This window comes from Oreochromis niloticus, linkage group LG14 (genome assembly GCF_001858045.2).
Source record: "Oreochromis niloticus isolate F11D_XX linkage group LG14, O_niloticus_UMD_NMBU, whole genome shotgun sequence".
In the NCBI taxonomy this organism is placed as follows: domain Eukaryota; kingdom Metazoa; phylum Chordata; class Actinopteri; order Cichliformes; family Cichlidae; genus Oreochromis; species Oreochromis niloticus.
Genome location: NC_031979.2, coordinates 33106592 through 33128213, shown reverse-complemented (window position 1 = coordinate 33128213; position 21622 = coordinate 33106592). Strand labels below are relative to the sequence as shown.

Below are 21622 nucleotides of genomic sequence, written 5' to 3'. Positions count from 1 at the left end.
TTACTGATTGAAAATGTGCTCTGTTTCATTTGGAAAGCTCAATCTTGCAAGAATAACTTGGATTATTTGTTGCACAGATTGGAACCGGTCATTGAGTCTGTGATTCATACAGAAAGTCGTGACATTTAGAGGGCTTGTTACCTGCTCCTGGAGTAAATAGGTGGAACTGGGCTTGTCCTGTGTACAATGGTGATCGGTATGTTAAGCACATTCCAGATGGATGGAATGCAGGGAAAGGAAAACACCACTACCTAACTAAAACAATTCTTCCAGTTAAACCAGTTTATCATGCTTGTTCATGTGTTAATCACTTTTTCAACACAAGTACACCTACAACCTGCTGTTATTTTAGCCAGAATGACTGTATCTGTGTTGCTCCTATGCCTTGTTTAGCAGTCACCTACCTCAAAAAGCAAGGGTTTTTAGGAAAGGTAGAGTGGATAGGCTGGGTGTGGGCATCTAAATGGATGGAGCTGGTAAAGGAAGTCGGGGAGGGAGAACATGCAGAAAGGAGCCGAAACCTGCAGAGGTAGGAAGATCACTAACTTTCAGCTACTAGCCTTTGATTTGAGTTCTTCAGTGCACTGATTGTGTGGTGCTAAACGGAGGATATGTCAGTGTAGTAATGGCTTTACAGCAAGTTTTAAAGCCAAGGTTTTCTGTGGGAGTCATGTCTTAGAACTTACCATTACATACAAGGCAAAAGATCTGAAGTGATTATAAATTAGTATACTGCTATTTCCAGCGTTAGCCTCTTTGACACAACTGGAAATACAGCTGGTCTGTTATTGTGAATTTGTACCTGCCTTTTTTAATTTGGACTTTAATATTTCCAAGGATACCAATATTTGTAATGTTCCATCACTATTCATGTGCTGTTTTAAAAACAGGACTTTGTAAATTCCAGTCATTATGTGGCAAGCAATGATCAAACTTTAATGTTTATTGAAGGGAATTTTTGTCTGTAAAATTTGTGCTGGCATGACAGAACTTTCCCTTGTACTTCCCATTTAGCAACCATTTAGTGGTGTTTTTAATTATTAGGTAACTTGATCTCACACTGTCTTGGTTTTGTTTGCTCTCTCATTTACCTACAGTTCAGCTCAAACACGAGCTGATACGCAGTCCCAGCACATGCCATGGTCCCAGATTGTGGGCACATTGCGAGCCTGGTATGGCTTTACTCCAGTTTTTGTAATTTGGTCAGTCTGCCAAGTGGAGGCACTGCTGCACCCTTCTGTACTGATAGTGGATGTGTGCTGGAGGCTACTCTTTGTGTGCCTTCTGTTGATTTCTCTGGGAGGATGCATCCATGCCCTGAAGTGCTGCCTGCAGCCAGGACAGAGCCAGGTGAGCACAGCCTCCCGGACTGGATCTGCCTTGAACTTGTTTGTGTTTTTATTTTTGTGATATTTATTCACTGACTTTTTCTCAATTCCAGGGAGAGCCTCCAGGGACTGAACAGGAGATTGTGACTGAAATCAGGAATGACCAGTGTTCACGGTGAGGCTTTATTATTGTCACACTTACATCGTCTTTAGTTGGTAGGAATGTTGGGGTTTTTTTGGCAACAGTTTTCTAATAAATTACCCAAAAATTGTGTTGCATCTAGTGTAACATTTTTTGCTCTTTTCTTCAGGATGTACCAGGCAAGAAACCCAGGTGTGAATATTAATCTGATTCTTGCCCTGGCTGACAGCCTGCTGCTGTGTGTGCTGCAGGAACCTCTGCCAGACCCCGATGTTCCCCACATTCAGGCTCTTCTCTCCAGACTCGAGGTAAAACAAAACCAACTTAAGGAAAAAAAATGCACCCCACCCCACCCTGATGCCTCTCTCTCCCTCTCTCTCTCTCTCTCTCTCACACACACACACACACACACACACACACACACACACACACACACTTGCCTCAAGCGATACTTTTCATCTCCTGTGTGTTCAGTTGCTTTTTGCATTTAGATCAGTGTAAAGTCTTTGTTCGTAATATAGATCAGACCCTCCACTCAGGAATACATAGATATTCTAACCGCAGGCAACACATGCCATCACTGAGCTTCTGTCAGTGCCGCTCTGAATTAAGTAGACTAGAATGAGAGAAGAATTTAATGTTTTGTCTCTTTCTGCCTTCCCTGTCTGTCTTTCTTGACAAAACAAACCCATAATACTAAGAATCAGCCTGTCAATCCTCTCTTTTTTTCATGTTAGTCAGTGTCTCACACACTGGAGGCGACTGATGTGGGATCAGAGGTGGGACTGGATGAGGTGGACCAAAGCTCTGTAGTGACAGAGAAACTGAAACTCCTCCACACCTACCTGCAGCAGAGGTGAGCTGCTAGTGTACAAACCATCTGCTTCCATGGAACCATAGTTTAGTTGTATTTATGAGACACTCTTTTTCTGTCTGACAGGAGAGTGTCCCTGCGCGCTCTTGTCCAGGTGCAGGGGGACTTTGAGGCCAGTGTGAAGAACATGCTGCAGGGCTTAGATAACCTCTGGGCTCAGCTGGAGGAGCTGCATACTGGGGTCACACTCTTCAAACAGGAGACCCAAGGCCACATAGATCTGGCCTCTGCTCAGAGAGACACACAGGTAAAGACATGTGGAAACCAGTCAGCAAACTCTGGTATAGTTTACTTTTTTATTTTCACTTTGAAGTTTTTATTTTTAACAGCTGTTGTTAACATTGCTGTTTCCCTTGCCTTTGAGTGTTGTTCATGACATTGTGTGTTTGCCATAGAATTTGTTGTCGGTCTTGGGCGACTACAGGAACAAACTTCTGTCTTGTCAGGTTCATCTGAAGGGCAGCACACAACTACTGCAGGTAAACTCCTCAAGAAAGACAAAAAGAATATGTTATTTCTGTTATTGTTGTCTTCACTCAGAAATTTAATGCACTGTTCCACAGGAGTTAACCTGGGGTCACACTCACATGAGCAACAGTGTGAACAGCAGCAGTGAGTCGGTTTGGCCAGAGCTCTTGCTTCAGTCTAATATTGAGCAGGTACACTAAACTTGAGACAAACAGCTTTAAAAAGGTTTAAAAACTCACCAGGACTAAAAACATGTTTCTTTGTGCAGTTTGACAAGGTGCAGGAGAATTTCACATCTCTGGAACAACAGATCTCTACCTTCCAGGCCCACCTGGAGGGACTCGGAAAAGAAAATCAGGAAAAACATGCCAGGTCCCTCACTCATGCTGACGGGGCACATTTATACTCTGTACCTCCACAGACTTCTTATCATGCCCACAGTAAATTGTCTGTGGAGCACCGTAACTCCACCTCTTCCTCCACGTCTGCTTCCTCGGTGGATACAGGTACAGCCACAAAAACAGACAATACTTTCTCACTGTGCCAGAGGTCGGCACGACATTTCTCTTCCACAATCGGACGACGTCTGCGCATATCTGGAAGGAAGAAGTGATTTGTTAAAAATGTATTTAAACACAGAAGGTTTGCTATTGAGCTAGGGAAGGAATATTCAAATGTTGATCATTTGCTGGTTGCCTTAAATTTTATTATTTATTGCTCTTTGTCATTGCATTGCTTTGACTTGTATGTGCACTTTAACTTAGCTTGCTTTATCTTTTCTTCCTCTTGGATTTAAGAGCAGGCAAGAACAGATTTTCACTGTAAAGCACATTTCAAACACTAGGGGGCACACTTTCATCAGTTATTTCGAGAATAAACAGGTACGACGTGGACATGTACACTGATCTCAGGTTGACTGAGCCCAGTGTGAACCATGTGTGCTGTCAACAAGATAAAAGTATTGGACGCATTCGTTCAAGCATAAACTTAAGTCAGTCAAAAATAGTTTTGAAAATTTGAATTTGGGCCAATATTTCAGGTGTGTTCTGTTATTTTAATGTCACCAGCTGTTCTCTATGTGGTTGAAATGTGATTTTGAAAGTTGTATTGAAGTCTTATCCTGTACAGCTCTGTGAATTTAAGAAGTATGTTTTTTATTGAAGGAGCAGGTTTCAGGTTAAAAACATAACCTAGGGGAGAGGAGGCCAACATGGCAAGTATTTTTATTACTAAAAACTGAGCAACCCTCTAGACCATTTTTAAAAGAAACAAATGTCTTTGATCCAAATTCAGTCACCCTGCAGCACTACACCAAAGGTGATGAAGATGGCATGGTTTTCTCAACCAGATTCCTAACGTTTCAGGCTGGAGCGTGCAGGACTTCTGATGAGAACCTGTTCATCCATGGCCGCAGTTAAGCGCCTGTTGCATGGACTCTGTACAGCATGTGTGACATAGATGTCATTTTGACCATGGACTTTCCTACCATCTGCCAGATCATGCATCTGTCTGATTTTCTCACACTGTGATTGGGAGTGGTGGGGCCGACCCCTGAGGGATCTGGGATGAAAGGAATGTGAACTGAACACTGCAGGATTTGAGCTGTCACAACACCAAAGACACAAACACAGTGTGTGTGTGAACTTTGTTGTAGAGAGATGTAAAGCCTGTGGAAGGAGAGATGCGTGTCTGGTTGTTTGGACTTAAAAGAGACAAGAGTTTGAATTAAAAAAATAAATCGTTATGACATGCCTCATGAGTTTGTATGTAACATTTTCCACTAATCAGTAATGGAAACACAGAACATAACTGTCTTGGATCCTTGGTTGCAATAACAATGACCACATCTGCTTTGAGGTCCAACAGTCAAAAGATGTTTTATTAAGTGATTTAATAAATAAATTAAAGAGGTGAGAAACAGAACTTCAATACAAAATAGTGGGGCACAACCTGGCTGTGTCCAGATAAACTCATACCTCACATTGCTGGCGTGTGATGCCAAGGCCATCAGAGGGATGGCATCTGGGAGAGCAGATGGCATCAGATATCTGCTTGCTGAAAATGCAAGAGTGAGCGAATGAAATTACCACAGGCTTTGTTTAGTTACACTAAAACGTTGATGGCTGGCTTCCTCACAGGCTACTCTGGTCCTGTAGCAGAGGCTATTTCAAAGCCAGCTCAAGTATGTGTTGTTTCAGAAAATATGGTTCATGGCAGAGGTCAATCCCTCGCCTTATCCTGACAATTACTCAAGATCAGGTTTCACTGGTGTACACATAGCACGCATTTGTGCTGATCCCCCCGCTGATGACACCATGCCGTAGTATAAGCAACTGCTATCTGATATCAACAAACTCAAGACCTTGTCAAGAAACTTTCTTAAGATCACAGTTAATTAAACAGTTTAAAATCCACATTAAGTTTCCATTAAGATTTAAAATGGTTGTGTGTGTGGGTGTCTGGTTGGGGTCTTGTTAAGCTTTTATATTAACGGCAGTGACATCCTTGGTAATTTATGCAGACCTACATCTGAAGAGTGCAGCCGTGACATCACTCTGTAATATATCATACATAACGTGTGTGCAAACAAGCAGTTCTTAAGTCATTTTTTTGAACACATGAATACATGAATCATCTTAGTATGTGATTAGATTTAATTTCTAACCCATTTTTAATCTGACTTGACATCATAAACATTTTTAAATCCTGTATATCATTTCATTTTTTTAAAATAGGTTCTATGTTAGAAACAGTTGTTTTCAGGTTTTAGGACTCAATAATGAATAAAAGTATATATTCAGTATGTTGTCAGATATCCCTGATACGGCCATAAGAAGTAGGCTTGAAGTGATCGTGGCCTTGTTTTAGAGAGTGTGCAGGCTGTGGAGGTGCTCCATAGCAGAGTATAAATAACAAATAAGGATTATTTTAACTGTGACTCTATCAAAGCTACTTTAATAATGTCCAAGAATAAAAATATGGAGCTGGAAATCAGAATTATAGTCCATGTATTCTGTGTGTTTTGATTTCTGTAATTTGATATAGCTGTGACATCAGCAAAAACTGCCAAATTAAATATTTTACATATACAAGATACAAGGTAATTTCAAAAAGATGTGTGTTTTCTTTTCAAGTACTGTTTAGTTATGGCAACTATGAACAAACAATAATCTTGGCAAATAACTCTTACGTTTGTTACAGTCAGTAAAATGAATCATTGGTGGTTTGATGCGTATTTTTTTCTCTTATTTTGACTTAAAAATGAGCTTCTAAGTCGAATTTCAGAGTTTGTTCTAAAACACAAAAGCTGTTGCATGGCTTCTATTAGGGCTGAACACAGATAACAGGAGGGCCATGCCACTTTTAATCAGAGTTTGTTGGAAATAGAATGGACAGCTGCACATTGTGACAAAACATCAAAACGAGAGCCACAGATGTACGCAATTAGCAACATGGTAGACATTTGGGGAGCAAAGGTCCATAAACTCACAACTTATTATGGCTGATCTAACATGGCTGGAGGGAAGCCTAAACTCAACAGCATTAATGGGCTCTTAGTTTGGGTTGAAACATTCCACCAACCGGAGTTTAATGTCAAAGAAGGCTTAACTCCTCCTAAAATCTTTCTCAAATCTTTCGTGCCAGTATAATGCCAGCCTGTTCTGATACTACATACCATCCAGTTCAGTGCACTTGTAGCCTATATGTGTGCATGAAGGGGTGTATATGTGCGTGCTGAGTGAGAGGGCGGCACCAATAGCCGGGAGGGAGGGAACAAACGTCACGCTCAACATGTTTCCAATCATTAGGAAATGCACAGCTTCCTGTTTGTGTAAATATTTTCTTATTTTGTTTTTCCAAGCGAGCAGGGTAGAATAATGAAGGCTGACCTCTCTGGCCTCTTGTTTTTTTTAAAAATGTAGCTCACCTGCAGTGCTGACACTGATGACACCGCCGGCTGCAGGGAGCGGATAGTCAGAAAGGGAAGGGACTCGATGGGGGCAGTGCACACCACCAGCTTTTGATACCAGTTAGTAACAGATGTGAGGCCTTTCAATAACGTTTTCATTATTTCACAATAAATTGCATGTACTTACACCACTTGAGCATCATCTCGAAGTATGACTATAAGGTTTTAGTTGTGTAATAAATTTAAAACAAAAAAGTTATTCTGCATTTGGAAGAAAAGATCTGACCAAGGGTAAAAATCTCACAAAGTTATAGGATTATTCCAGATGTTGCTGTCTGCAGCATTAAATATTACATAATAAATCTTTTTAGTTTTTTTAATGGCACTGAAAAACCCCCAGTATGCACTACATCACCTGTCTTTAATCATTTTGTTTTATCTCTGTTGCCAAAGAAACTGATGGTTTGATTTCTCAACAATCCTCCCCAAGAAATAACATTTCTTTGGAAAGGTTACGAGGCATCTGTGGCCAGATGATGCAGTTCTGATGTCCAGATTTTCTTTTTTTTTTTTTTGAACTTTTTTGTCAGTTATCACGAGCTCCTATGTTTAACGAATAACTCTATACTATAATGTAGAGAGTATTTTGTTCTTCACCTTTGATTTTTACAAGATAAGTTATCCTATTTTTTGGATTTTTTTTATAAGACTTCCTTTCTCTGTGTCTTATTTGATGGACTTCTTTTAGGTGGTACAGCTAAAAGAAGTCCATGGTGTGCCATAACTGATAGGAATATTAGAAGCTGGGTTTATTTAACACAAATGCAACACAACAACTCCTTTCCTCTCAGAGTTTGAACCTGTCTCTTTTTTCATCCATACGAGGCACCAATGTGTGAGGCAGCTCTCCGAGGAAAGGCTAAACAAACAGGCTGGCCCAGGCACAAAGAGGCCGCCACTCAGAGCCATGTGGCAGCGAAACCCTCTCAATCCATGTCCCCACCCCCCGAAAGCCGCAATGCTGAACCCCTCACACTCCCACTAGAGCCACACAAACTCCTCCGCATACCCTGCGCATGGAGCCAGGAGGAGAAAAGTTGGAGGAAGGGAGGAGGGAGGGCAAATTCTGATTCCTATTCACCGAATGTCACCACCTTACAAAGGGGACCGCATGACACTGCCACTAAATCAGAGTTAATGGACTCCTTTCTCAGTCCTGTGAACATGACAGGGGGCGTGTGTGTGAGAGTAAGGGGGTGTGGAAGAGGGACAGAGGCTGTGAGGGTGCCTGTTTGCCCCATTGAAGGGGCACATGGGCCAATGAGCCTTGTGTGATATAGTGAAGGTAGTGGAAGTGTGTTTTCCTGGGGCATTAGCAGCTTGTCCAATAGGAAGCTTTGTGTCTCATTCAACACTTCTTTGTTTTAAGCAGTCTATAAGTCAGACAACATGTCGACTCGGTGCTTTCAGTAAATCATTAAAAAGACAAATGTTAATCATATGGTTTGTTTGACTTTTCGGTGCTACTCTTTCGCCACAGCCGATTAGTGTGTAAGACACAAAACAACATAACATCAATCACAGGCCACTTTAACACTAAGCACCTACCTACACAAACCATGTTGGTGTAAAGGCAATCAATCAAACTAAAGTGAAGGTACGGGGCAGAACCATCCACAGGGCTTGTGGGGCGATTGTCAATTTGCATGTGAACACTTATTTCACAATGAGGAGCCAGACTGGGGGACAGCAATTTTGGAGCCGTTTGTTATCTTCCCTATGGGGCAGTACCTAATACAAGTAGCCCCTCCTGCCCCATACCAGGCTCAAAGTGCACGCCTCAGAGGCCAGGGCGAAGACGAGTGAAGATGGCATTGGTGTCACTTGGTAGGCATTCATAACTGCCGAACCCCCCGCCTTTCACTACACAGAGGAGAGGCAGAAAGACAGAAGCGGGGAGACGTGGAGCCCCAGGTAACGACCTCATTAGCGGATAAAAGCAACCTTTCTGTATGACCCCTGACCCCGGGAGTTGCCATGGAGCCTTCCAGTCGATGCATAGTTGAAGCATGCTGGTATTGCGCCCAGCAGGGTAGGGTGAATATTGACTGCTGTGAGAATTATGAAGGTCCCACCCCCGCCTCTCTCATGCTCAAATCCACATTCGACCGCTTCACGATCGTCTGAACTCACTTTTTGGAGCGCATGAGCTGTTCTCTCTTGTTTCCTGCTTTGTTTAAATCGTCTTAATACCAGTCAAAAAGTTAAGCTCATTACATGCTTGAGTTCACCTTTGATGTGTAGGGAGGAAAGGTGTTATAGTTTACATAAGGACAAAATGAAAAGCTTACATGTAACTTTTGCCCTCCTTGTTTCTACTCATCACATTGGACACGGGGAACTTTTAGATGAAATTTAAACTAAAGGTGATTGCTGTGATGGCTCACAAAATCTTGAGCTGTTTCTCTGATTAAATTTGCCTCTCAACTTTATTTTAAAGAGCACTATAAAATTAAAAGGTATCATTTGTATTATTATTGCATTAAAACTGCTTTATGCATAAAACTAAGAGAGACTTCATTGGTGTAGTCATACCTTGGATGATATAACCTGTAGGAGAAAGTGTAACAGTACAGGGTGTGTGCTCATGCGTGTGTTGTGTGTAAGTATCTGCATGCGTGCATGTGTAGTTGTTGAAGAATGGTGGGGAGGGGGTTATATCTTGGTCATGCTGACTGAGTTTTATAAGCTGTGGCTAACCCCACTCCCCACAGCTGACTGAATATTAAATAAACAGAGCCAAGTGGCTGAATTCAGCGGAGTGAGTGCTCAGGCTAGAGAAGCACTATTTCACCAGCGCTGGGCCTCCCCCATGGGGCCCCCACATCAGCCTGTCTTATTCTTGGCAGCTGCAGTGGAGAGAGGCAGCCTATAGGGTGGGTGGATGCGGAGTATTTGGCTTAGTGTACAAGGGGGAGGTGAATGGAAGGAAAAGTTGGAGGGAGTGAAGAAAGAGGGATGTGGGTAAAGAAAACTGGAGGCTGGTGTTTGTTTCTGTGCAGCTGTGGGGATGAAAATCACAACAGCGGCAAGACGAGAGCTGTGAGTTGCGCTGTCACTGGCAACTTGGTGGAATTTGTTCCCCATCAGCTCAAATTTAGAGTATGAATGTAAGGTGGTGTTTCAGTGTCAGCAGGTCAAACATGATCAAACATGCCGGAAACACTGCAGGCCTATATTTAATCCGGTGCTCATGTGTGATGTATCTGAGTTGATGGCATGTGTCAGAACATAAATAGACAACAATACCATCCAGAGGCCTTTCCTCCCATTCCCATTATTTTTCAAAAAAAAAAAATTCAAAAGAAAAATCTGCTGTTCTTTGAGAGCTGCAACAAGAGCCCAACACAGAAAAGCACAGGCATAAATGATGATGACAATGCACAGAAACTAGAGGAAGCTAAAAAAGAGGTAGCCATGGCTGTGCATTGGTCCTGTGCAAAGCCTGTACACAGATCTAAAGAGAGCGTCGTCTCCACATTATAGCTGGGTAAAAAAAATATGTGGAACAGCTGGACTGTGGGCTGGTCTTGCTTGTGTTTGTGCTCTTCTTAATCCTTTAGTTTAGCCCCTGCCACAGGGAAGACCGAAGTCATAACAGAGAAGAAAATAACTTCTTTTTAATGAAGTGAAGCAAACAAAATGTTAAAAGAAACTGTCCACCGCAGCTACTGTTAGTGATTCTCATCCTGCTTTGCTTATTTTTTGGCACTTGACTCTTTTCTTGGTGAAATCCCCAATCACTGTTGTTATTAAGCACACCTGATTTTGTTGCCATGAGGTTTAAAAGGCTGATAGCCAGTCTGTTCCCACTGAGGAGCCTTTAACACCTCACATTAGAAAAATCACATCCGAATACTACCATTAATGATGCCTAAATTCCACTATGGTACTTCAGTTTCAGACTTGCGTTAAATGCTTGTTTTGTGTTGCAGGCAGCTTACAGTGACACTTAAACACCTGTATTTTCCCACTATGGGTGTATAGCACAGAAATATTGTGTAGTTTTTTAAAATGTATTTGACACTTCTCATCTTTAATTGTTATAAAATGCCAATAGGATTACTTTTCACCACTGCCATTACTCACACCCTGCCCTTTTCGCACACATGTTACTGTACTTTGTCCTTTGGGAAACAAAAAACCGACCATCCCAGACTGTGACTTCACCCATTCTAGACACCGAATAAAATGCATTTGATATCAAGCTCCTATTTGATTTATAAAGAGCCTCCACATGAATGCTATCAAGTCACAGCAAGCATCTGGGCAGGTCATGGGAGTCATTTTCTGGATGGAGTGAATCCGCAGGGCTACAGCCTCCCACACCCTGCTCTATAAACACAGCTGTCAGTCTTGTGTCTCCTGTCATTGCCAGCTCCTGTGTTTTATTCTCTCCTCTTTCACATAATTTGAGCTGCACAGCTGAGCAGGCAGAGAGCTCCCAGTCAGCATCCTTCACTGTTGTTGCTGGATGTGGGAGAGTTTTGCTTACATGCTGACTGAACCGATTAAGCGGCAAAGAAATATATTAGGGATGCACCCCTGTGTTTACAGAGCAGGATTCGCCAGGAATGTAGACTACAGCAAAACACTGGCCATCTTTAATGGCTCACGCCAAAAAGCACCCTCGCACGTAGAGCGAGTTCAGCTAATTGAAGCCAGTGCCTGTGTTTTTTTGATGAATTGTTGTCCTCTTCATATTCCTCCCTAAGCGTCCACCCACACTGTGCTTTAGACCTCCCACAGAACACTACAAACATACATTCACATGTATTTGTGGACGCACACACACGTGTACGCACATACTCAGCAGGGCAGGTAAGAGCTGTAGTTACAGAAATGTTGTTTCATCTTGACCTCAGGAAAGCAAAGGCATGAGTACAGCTGAATGGTTTTCAAAGGGTGAATGAAAAATGAAAAAGGGAGCAGGAAGACTGAGAGTGAAAGACAAAGGGAGAAAGTGTGTGTGTGTGTGTAGTGGAGGAAGACGGAGAACGAAAAGAAATACTGAGAAGTAGAAAGATAATGCCTGCTAAAAACTCTCTGTGGACTCCCGTCTGCTTCTCTCTCCTGCAGAACGGTGCAGGTCGGCATTCCCCCTCGCTCTCCTTGTGTGGTCCACAGTTCCAAGTCATTCCCAAACAATCGGCATTAATCCAGAGTATGAGGAGCTGGGAGCACAGTGCTGCCAGACTGCCGGAGCGCACTCACCCTGGCCTGTACTGACACATGCTACACTACACCTCACACACTAATAGACTCATGCACCCTTTGATCAGACATGCTACAGTAGTAAGTTGCATTAAAATGGTAGAGTGGGCTTTCTTAGCATGAATACTATCCCAGAGCAACATCACAAACATACAAGATTTATTTAATAAAAAGTTACAATTCATTAGCACTTTGGCAGAGCTGTTTTTTTTAAAGAATAATTTATTTTTGTTTTCTCCTATAAATGTGGTTTTGGTTATATGCGTGGTTATATATATTGGTTATACAGATTTCCCTACCTTGGATCTAGGTTGTGAGTCAACATGAGCTAGTTTTATGGTAAAATTTAATTCCTTTTAGGGCTCAAACTGTAGTGAAAAAATTTCATAAACACAGAGTAGTATGTTCACTTATTTCTAACCTATATGGTTGCTTGGCTGTTCCTGTGCTCTGCTCAGAATTAACGCATTATTAGCTGCTTATTAAACTGTATTTAGTTCCGAGATGAGCTGACAACGGTGCGCTCACTCACGCACATGGCGTTCAGAAAGCCCCTTAAAAATGTATTTGTTCTTCTGTATGAGCTACCATAATTGCTATAGTTTTGCAGCATGTGTGTTTAAATGCCTTCCTTCTTAAGGGTCATCTTTTTTCTGTTTCCACAGGTTTATTTCGCATCAGGCAAGAACTTAATATTGGCTGTGTATGTCTAACCCCCACAAAAGCTTCGTGTTGACCAGAACTTGCACTGCTCTCAACCCTCCTCCTCACTCACCTGCAGGCCCAGAGATGTGGGATCTGCCAACATTGTGTGCTGCAGCCTGGAATGTACACTGCTGGCAGTACTAAGGGCAAATTGCTGTAATCATCCATTACTCTAATTTAGTAATTTACCTGACTTTACACATTCATCACTTTCATAAAATACTAGGCACATGGATGATGAGGCCCAGCCCCCAATACAGGGCCCACAAAACATCTTAGTCTCACTAGGGGACCAAGCTGGACACCCCCTTTAGCCTCTTACAGCCTAATCACCATCTCTGACCAGCCATTAGTCAGCCAGTTCAGACTGACCCTGACACCATGTCTGCTATCCAAACTCCACCCCACCTTGTTTTTTTTAATCCCACATGCAGAAGGTGGATGTGCTGCTAGGAGGCTGGCTGGCTGGAGTTGTGCTGAGGAACCAGGTCACTAACCCCCTTACGACCATTACTGTAATTAAAGTTGGCATTGTTAATTGTTTTTTGCTGGGCTTAATGAGTTTGGGGGGTGAGGGGGGTGCGGATGTGGCAACGCAATTAGGGAAACTGAAGGAGGGGGGAGGAGGTGAGGGAGTTTTGTGAGAGATGGGGAGTCATTGGGGAAGCCAGGGTGGGGAGAAGGAAGCGGGCGTTGGAGTACAGGATTGAATTGTCAGCCCAGGTTATGATTAGGAGGCACAGATGCGGCCATGTGAGAAATGAATTTCATGGCTGTTGATTCTGCGATTTCTCCTGGAATGTGGGGGTTTGCTGCTGAGAGAGAGAGCTTCTCAGACGGAGGACTAACACTCTTCATGCTCTGACACAACACGACAGAGGCATGAAAAATGAGAGAGGAAATGGATGTGCACAGCAACTAATGATGTTGAAGTTGTGCTTTGATCTCCCTTTTAAATATCATCTGTTCAAAGTGGTGGAAAATGAATTTTTTCATTATGATGCCAAAATGGGTGTCAGAAATCTTTACATATATACTGATTATCTTAAAGCACCTTTGAATTATCATCATTCTCAGTTATTATGAAATCCAATTATTAGTAGTGTTGTGCATCCAAATGCGCTTCTGTGTACACCTTTTATGCCTTACTTTCATTTTCCCGTACATGTGCAGAGCGATGAATACCTGAAGATGCTGACTCAGTTTGATCCATCAGTCAAGGAAAAGGCAATCACAGGAGGAGAGGTTACACTACAAGCCTGACCAGTTAAGTGACAGTTAATCAGGGTGCCACAGATAATTACTCCCTTTGTTTTTGCAGGGATGTGTTGGATCAAAGGTGAGAATCTGAAGAAAATGTGGCAAGTATTTTGTATTCCTCGCTGAGGGAACACAGTGCAAACTTCTTTCTGTTTTGACTTCTAATGTGAGCACACGGTTTCCATTTCTATTTGGAGGGTCAGCATGTGTGACACGAAGGGAGAGCAGGGTGGATGTATGGGAATAGGCTGCCAGGCATAGTTTACTCTGGCCAGCACCAGTCTGGATACCAGCCTTTAGCCAGCTGCCAACCTGCCATTTCTCCATAAGCTTCCCAACCCGCGTAATTACCCGACCTTGCTACCTCTCCCAGGCCAGGGTTTGACGTACTTTACATTTCAGGATTTCTGGGGCTAGACAAGTCGCAGAGATGTTGGCCAGTGAAATTCATTATAATAAAAGCATCATGGTTGAGATTTGTTTGCCCTAGAAGTGAGCAATGGTTGTTATTCAGCTTAGAAGAGCACAAAACATCATAAACGGTAAAATGAGAGATGGGGTTCATCATGGTTCAGTGAGACCAATTAAGACATTTACAGTTATTCCTAATTATACTGGATTTCCCACTACAGCTCACTAGTGTTGGAATAAATGACGCTTGTAATTATTTGTCCTGACCAGGGGAACCAGAGCGTAGAGGTGGGAATTAAGAGTGAAGGGTGAGAGCACTTTGTTACTGACATGATTTTCCTTGTCTCAGCCTATTTTTCACTGAGCCAGCAATGTGCTCCCTAACAGAAAGGGCTTTACAGCCCTGATAATTAGAAGCTATCATGATGAAATAAAAGCTGAACTATAAGCCTAAAAATAGCAGCAAGGTTTGTCAGATATGCTTAAAAGTTAATCTAATTCTGTCCAGTTCATTCTTGCCAGCTAGTGAGTTCAGTTAGAGGTAAACAACCACTGTGTTTTTTCTTTTTTTAACATTTCAACCCAGTTTTTAAGGTGGGCTTTCAGTTTCAGTTCATAGTATAAAGTTTGCTTTTTGAAATGTTAATATATTCTCATATGTGGGGTTTCATCTGAATTTGCTGCAGCTGTGAAATCTGCAGCGGTTTATAAATGTGAGAAGAAGAGAAGAAGAATTTTGAAAAGTCAAAATGTTGACTTCTGGTTATTGGTGGTAGAGTCAGCCTGGGGGTGGTGAGCCTGAGCAACGGGTTCCTGAGGAATGAGGTAGTACACTTACTGTAACAGGGTGTCACAGCGAGAAAAATGTTGTGTCTGTCCGCTGGGGCCATCGCATCATGGAAAAATGAGCACAGAGCTCAGCCTGTGCAGAGCTGGACAGGCAGGTTTTCAGCAGCCTTGTCGGAAATGACTCAGGAAACTCCCAAAAGCATTTGCAGCGCCATCGGTCCTGTCTACAGTCCCACAGTGTGGGAGAATACACAGGTGCAGATTTCACGTGTGTACATGTGTGTTTGTTTGAGCGTGCAGCTGTGCATAGGGCTCTGTTTGTACGTCTCCTGCTGGGTTTGTTAATGAAGGAATGTAATTGGATTTTTTGGGTCGGTGCCGTGGCGTTCAGTAGAGGGCGGTGCCGGTCTGAACCCCCTGAAGAGTGGATAGATGAGGGAGACAAACCTGCAGGTTGGATTACCACTGTGCCCTTTTCTCCCTTGCTCTGTCTTCCCAAGGTAGGGGATTATGGTCTGTATGAGCAGAAAGACTGGCAAGGGAGCATTTCATGAGTTTAGCTTGTTAAGAAAAAGGGCAGATCATGTGAGGCTACACAAATTGTGCTCTGAATGGGAATGCTAAAGGTATAATCTTGCATAGGTCAGCTAGTGCTTTTCAAATTACACCCACAGAGTTCGTGAACTTGCACAAAGTTATTCTGTGCATGCCAAATCAAACTTTTATGATAACAAACTTATGAAACACTTGTGTGACTTGAGTCCATTACAGATGAAAATCAACCATAGCTGGCTGTTCATTTGCTGAACTCTTTACTGCCTTGTACTCTTCCTGTTCAGTGAACTGACTGAATTAAAAAATGGAGGCTGAGCCTGTGAGACATGCCATGACAATGGTAAAAAAGAAGAGGGAGGATCTGCAGATTGTTTTTCTCCAACTAAAGCAGTAAAACAGAGGGAGACATGGAGCGAGGGTGAATACAGGTTCGCCCTCACTCTCACTCATTCCCACCCTCCCTTGTTCCCTTTGCCTCGACTGGGCTATTGTTCGTGGTCCCCAACCTCCTTGTCTTCCGGCTGGGACTGGAGTAGTTCCCGATGGCCGCAAACTGGATTAGGAGCACCCATGGCTCTGGTCATTCTCTGTGGATTTGGGAGTGTTACTGCAGCTTGGCTGGGCTATGGTACTTTAATTACCCTGCCACCAGGGGGCCTCAGAGCAGCCCAGCGGGTATCAAGCAGGGTCTACAGGAAAAGCTTCTGTCTTTACATGGGAATAATCCCCAAGAGCCTCTGATCAGGTCACTTTTTACTAAACACTAACAGCCATTTTTAACCTTGACTGCTAGGCTTGTGAATGCACTACACTTTAAAAACACCTAAAAGCATTTGTGTTTGTTTAGTATTATCCACCTTTAAAATTTCAAAACTACTTAAAATCACTCTAAATGTCATAAACTTAAATTTGCTTTGCATCACTGAACCACAGCAAGGCCAATTTAATAATTAATAATTAATCCATCCATCCATCCATCCTTCCATCCATCCATCCATCCATCTTTGTTTGATTGTTGATTGTTAGAGCCTATCATATCTGTAACAGGGTGAGACACTGGGGTAAGGCCATTAAATTTAGAATAGAATAGAATAGAATAGAATAGAATAGAATAGAATAGAATAGAATTCAACTTTATTGTCATTGCACATGTCACAGGTACAGGGCAACAAAATGCAGTTTGCATCCATCCAGAAGTGCTTTAGCCATGATATAGATATATTACAATATATATTAGCAATAATATAGATATGTAAGTATATTACAGAAATGGGTCTATTATGGTATGTTATAATGTACACGGTATGAAGTATGTTATGAATATGCTATAACTATAAGTATGTACAGGCTGTAGTGAGTACAAGCTATGTACAGGCTATGAACAGGATATAAATATGAAAAAAACTATACAGAAATATGAGATATACAGTTATACAGAAATGTGAACTATGCAAGTTATAAACAGTTGTAGGATTAAAAATTATTGTATGTACAGAATGATTATTTACACAGAACTATACAGTAGTGCAGTTAAGATAAGTGAGATATGTGGATAATTTCTACAGAGGCTATATAAAGTGCTAGTGGTTGTGAGTGGTGGTTCAGTCCATGTTATTATTGTGTGTTTGATCTAAAAAGCTATCTCACTAACACTGCAATCAATTTATGTGGGCCAGATAGCATTCAAGTGTTTTTGTATTTGAGAATCAATGAAAATATATCAATCAGTGTATAGATTGAAGACGTGTAGACTTGTATGTATATACACAGCAGTGGTTTATTGTTTTCTGAGTAACTAGATGAGTGTGCTGCTCCCTGTTTGAAAAAGGAACCTTTCTTTGTGAACGCTGAGATTTTTTCATGTGTCTGTGACGTCCATATCAGACCTGCTGCACCTGCCAATGGCCCACAGACTTCCAATGAACAATCAATAAAGCCAACAATGACGTCAGTACCATGAGACTACAGCTGTAAACTGATTTTACAAATTTCACTCTATGTATTATTTTATGTGATACTGCTAAGAGACTCAAAATGCAACTTTGGGCCAAATGGCTGAGAATGGAATGAGAAAATATAGACTTTAAATGCCAACATCTGGATCTGGCTTAATGTCAGTGTTTGCTCTCTGTGTGTGTGTGCGTGTGTATATTTGTGAGTCTCTGTGGGTGTGATATAGCAGATACAGTGAGTGTGTATTTACTTCTGAAAGAGCAAGGTCTGAAGAGAAGGAGGCAGAGCACAGGCACAGACAAAGGTAGGCCTGTGTAGCCTGTCCACCGAGGTCCTGTGGAAAATTCCCTGTCAGTGCTGTGCCAAGACGCCTGGCCCTGCGAGGCGGGACTCCAGAGGAATGTGAGAGGCAGACATGACCAGGAGAGCCAGCACTTACCCACAGCCAGGGAGGGTAGAACAGGGTTACCCTAAAGTGGTGGTTTAAATTAAGTAAACTAATTTCTCTTTATAATTTAAAAGAAAGTTACAGACTTTATTTTGTGACATTTGTCCATCTCTGATAAGAAAAAATGTATATGTTACTCAAGCAGAGAGCTGCTGATTTACATCTAAATATACAATACGTAAACTCCATGAACACATGTCATTTTGGCTTAGTAACCAAATGCAGTGCAGCTCAGCAGTAACATGTTTGGTGTTCTTGCATGTTTCTGGAAAAGTACCGCAACTCTGTCCTCCTGGAATATACAGTACAGTATGATGTGGAACACAATGCACAGGTATGACCCTGTGGGGATGAAAATATAATACAATTTAAGCTCTATAAAATACAAAGGAAAAGAATGAACAAAACATAACAATGTTTTTTGTTTGCAAATAACTCATCATCTATGCAAAACTATATCTTGTCATGAAGGCTTGAGAATAATTTACTATTCAAGAGAGGAATTAAAGATTTTTTTATGTATGAGGACAGAGAGACAGTGGTCAGGTGTGTGGTAGGCGTGATGGCTGAGAGATGAGTTCAGACAGGAGTCTCCATGGACTATGATGTTTACAGACAACACTGTAATCTGCAGTGAGAGCAAAGTGCAGGTGGAACACAGTCTAGAGAGGTGGAGGTATCCTCTATTGAGAAGATGTCTGAAAGTTAGTAGAAGCAAGACAGAATACATGTGCAAGAACGATACTCTAAACCTGGGCTGGGCTGCCCCATGTGCATTTCATTTTCACATCTTTAAAAAGACTTATGATTCACAAATGACTCACAAACAAGTATAATTTGGATGACCACCGTTTAAAAAAACAGCACAGTGAGTCAGCTCTTGTGTACGTATCTAAATAGTAGTTGCATGTGTTCACTTTTCACAAGGTTGGTGCTTTGATCTCTGGCCCTCTGCTTGAAGGTAAGCCAGAACCATCCTTGGCAGCTCACCTACTATTGGTGTGTGAATGGTGTGAATGAGAGACATGGTAAAGTACTTTTGAAAGGTGATATGTAAGTGAAAGCCTACAAGATGTGATCAAAAGGATCTGGGCACAGGTCCTTAAAATCTAAGTTGATTTAAATTTCACCAAAGTCACATTGAAAGGCATCATGACCAGTTTCCAGCAGCTGCTATTTTTATAATCCTCTAAGTAAACCCTATTCTGATCACTCACACTGTAAACTCCCCAATCTGACCACAGACCACAGCTATGCTAAGAGACAACATTCCCTTTCAAACTGACCCAAATTCCACATGACCTTTCATGGTGGTGATGAGTGCTGGGTCTCCAGGTATGATCAAGTATTTTTCAGCAGTTTTCAGGTGAAGAGTCATTTCCTAACCTGCAAGTGCATGTGCAGGAGCATGTGCATCTTCACTCCCCACCTGCACCACTCACCAGATTTGGTTTCCTGCAACCTTGCCGACTTCCTGAAAATGAAAATCAAGTTGAAGGACTGTTTGGACAGACATCCACCACCTATCACAGAGGCAGAAGTGCAAAAAGACACAACAAGATTTTATCTAAGAGATATAAAAATAGCATCTGCATTGAAAGCAGTCCAAAGTTGCAAAAGAAGATGGCCTGATAAGCGGCAGCAGCCAAATATAAATCAGGTAAGGCCTTTGATTTGTATGGATCTCTACTCAGATCTCTACTACTCACCTGCATAGGAAGAATCATCTTATTTAACTCCAGTTGAAAGAGTTAAGAAATAAACAAAAGGTGAAAGAATTGCTAGTTTAGTTTTGGGTTTATTTGACTTAATTCAGTGTTTAAAAGTAGTTTTCTCGCTTTTCTAAAGCCTAAATATTTTTTTTCATTTTAGCAAATCACATATAAGATAAAACTGTTTCGACTGTAACTTCTGAAATCTCCTTACTTCTTATATTTAGATTATTTTTGCAGTGCAGGTGCCAAAGTAATTTTCTTCTGCTCGATGTGCTTTGTGCACCATTTCTAATGAGCCAGGTAACAATAATTTTAAGACAATTATTGTGAATCCAGTGACTGTAAATGAAGCAGTAAAGCTAGGGATAAGCAAGTGTAAATATCAGGCTTTATGTTGTCCATTTATTTCTGGTAATCTCTTAGAAACTCATATTTGCCTACTCATTAAAACAACTCAGATCCACCAATCGCTTCTACTTCTCTTTCAGTGCAGCCTAATTTTAGGGAGCTGTCCTCAGGCACTTCACCTGGGTGTCTGGCTCAAGGTGTCAGCCTGGGCCAGGTGTCCACTTGTACCCATCACCTCTTTGGTGAGGCATTTCTGACCTCAAGGAAATTGTCAAAATATCCTGCCCCACCTGCACTGGAGGACTTCAACCCCTCCAGCATCCAAACCCCTCCACTGCTGATTGGTAGAAGGTACAATCTGGTAATTGTGAACTTCCAGGAACGGAACTGAATAAATGTTCATCTTCACTAATGAGCGTGAGTTATTGCCATGGATGGACATTAATAATGAATAATGAACAATTATCGAGTCAGCAGGGTAGAGTAGTGATTAGAAAGTCTCTCAAGCAGAAAGCTTGAATTCAATCATGGCTGACAGCTAGACCCCTTGGGGTGCTGTTCTGTTACTGATTTGGTGCTATGATGGCTCCTTAATGAGTGAGAGGCACAAATTGATAAGATTCTTCTTCTGAATTAAAATGGTTGTTATTCATTGTTTGTATATGACCTGGGAATTATGACAGAGATTAGTTTGTATCGAACAGTGATGTAGTGTACGATATTCATTGTGTTGATGGGGCGCAGAGAGGAAATCATCAGGTCTGTGGCTCCAGTGGGGCTACTGAGCCTGCTTCAATCAGGCCTAGGAGCTGCCAGGACCCTTGCATATGGTCCTGCTTAGGGCAGCCCCCAGCTTCTCCCGAGTAACGTAACAGTCGCTTGCTTTTGCTCAGCTTTCTAACACGTCGAAGCTACAGAAGGGAGCAAAGGCAAACTGCTGGGTGTACTTCTGTGCCGTGCTACCAAAGCATGCGTGAAAACAGTCAGGGTTTGGAGGAAACACATGCTCAAATACATAAATAAACACACATATGGAGACTCACATACACAATGGAGAGAGAAAAAGGTCAGTTCAGCCTTGCCCCCACCCTTGTAGACATTCCTGGAGCACCTGCACTCACTTAATATTTTGGCAGGAGTGGAAAAAAAAGCTCTTCTGCTCAGCGCCTGTCATGTTTGTTCACTGAAGGAAACAAGTTTGGTTTTAATTAGAATCCCTGCCAAGAGCTGAGGTAATTGCCACTCTGTATATCTTGCCTCCTTTTTAAAATTTCTTTTCTTTTTTTTGTTGGTTCATATACTTTAAAACAGAGCTCAGTGGAATCCATAGTCTGAAAGAAAAAAAGAAAAACACAACAGCATTTATCTAAGCATGTTTTAAATGCAGTCAGAAGGTGCATCCATGCTTGATATTGAAAATTTAGGAGGAACAAAAGGTCAGC

The 21622-nt window shown here is 41.9% G+C and overlaps 1 protein-coding gene across 2 annotated transcripts; it reads left to right on the top strand.

Moving 5' to 3' along the window:
- Nucleotides 1-253: 253 nt before the first annotated feature.
- si:ch211-151h10.2 (uncharacterized) lies at nucleotides 254-4656 on the top strand. Of its 2 annotated transcripts, XM_005455095.4 has the most exons (9): nucleotides 254-529; nucleotides 1098-1350; nucleotides 1442-1503; nucleotides 1640-1778; nucleotides 2208-2326; nucleotides 2411-2591; nucleotides 2740-2823; nucleotides 2908-3003; nucleotides 3081-4656. In XM_005455095.4, the coding sequence occupies exons 1-9, from the start codon at nucleotides 381-383 to the stop codon at nucleotides 3423-3425; spliced, it is 1428 nt and encodes a 475-aa protein (XP_005455152.1). In that variant the 5' UTR covers nucleotides 254-380; the 3' UTR covers nucleotides 3426-4656. The 2 variants fall into 2 exon arrangements, with proteins under 2 accessions (XP_005455152.1, XP_019222708.1); XM_019367163.2 differs by lacking the exon at nucleotides 1098-1350 and having other exon boundaries at nucleotides 370-529.
- Nucleotides 4657-21622: the final 16966 nt, after the last annotated feature.

Excerpts from the sequence above, each read along its gene's own strand:
- si:ch211-151h10.2 (XM_005455095.4), top strand. The coding sequence starts at position 381 with ATGCCTTGTTTAGCAGTCACCTACCTCAAAAAGCAAGGGTTTTTAGGA. Across the intron at positions 530-1,097 it reads AGGAGCCGAAACCTGCAGAG|TTCAGCTCAAACACGAGCTG; the intron begins GTAGGAAGATCA and ends ATTTACCTACAG. Across the intron at positions 1,351-1,441 it reads TGCAGCCAGGACAGAGCCAG|GGAGAGCCTCCAGGGACTGA; the intron begins GTGAGCACAGCC and ends TCTCAATTCCAG.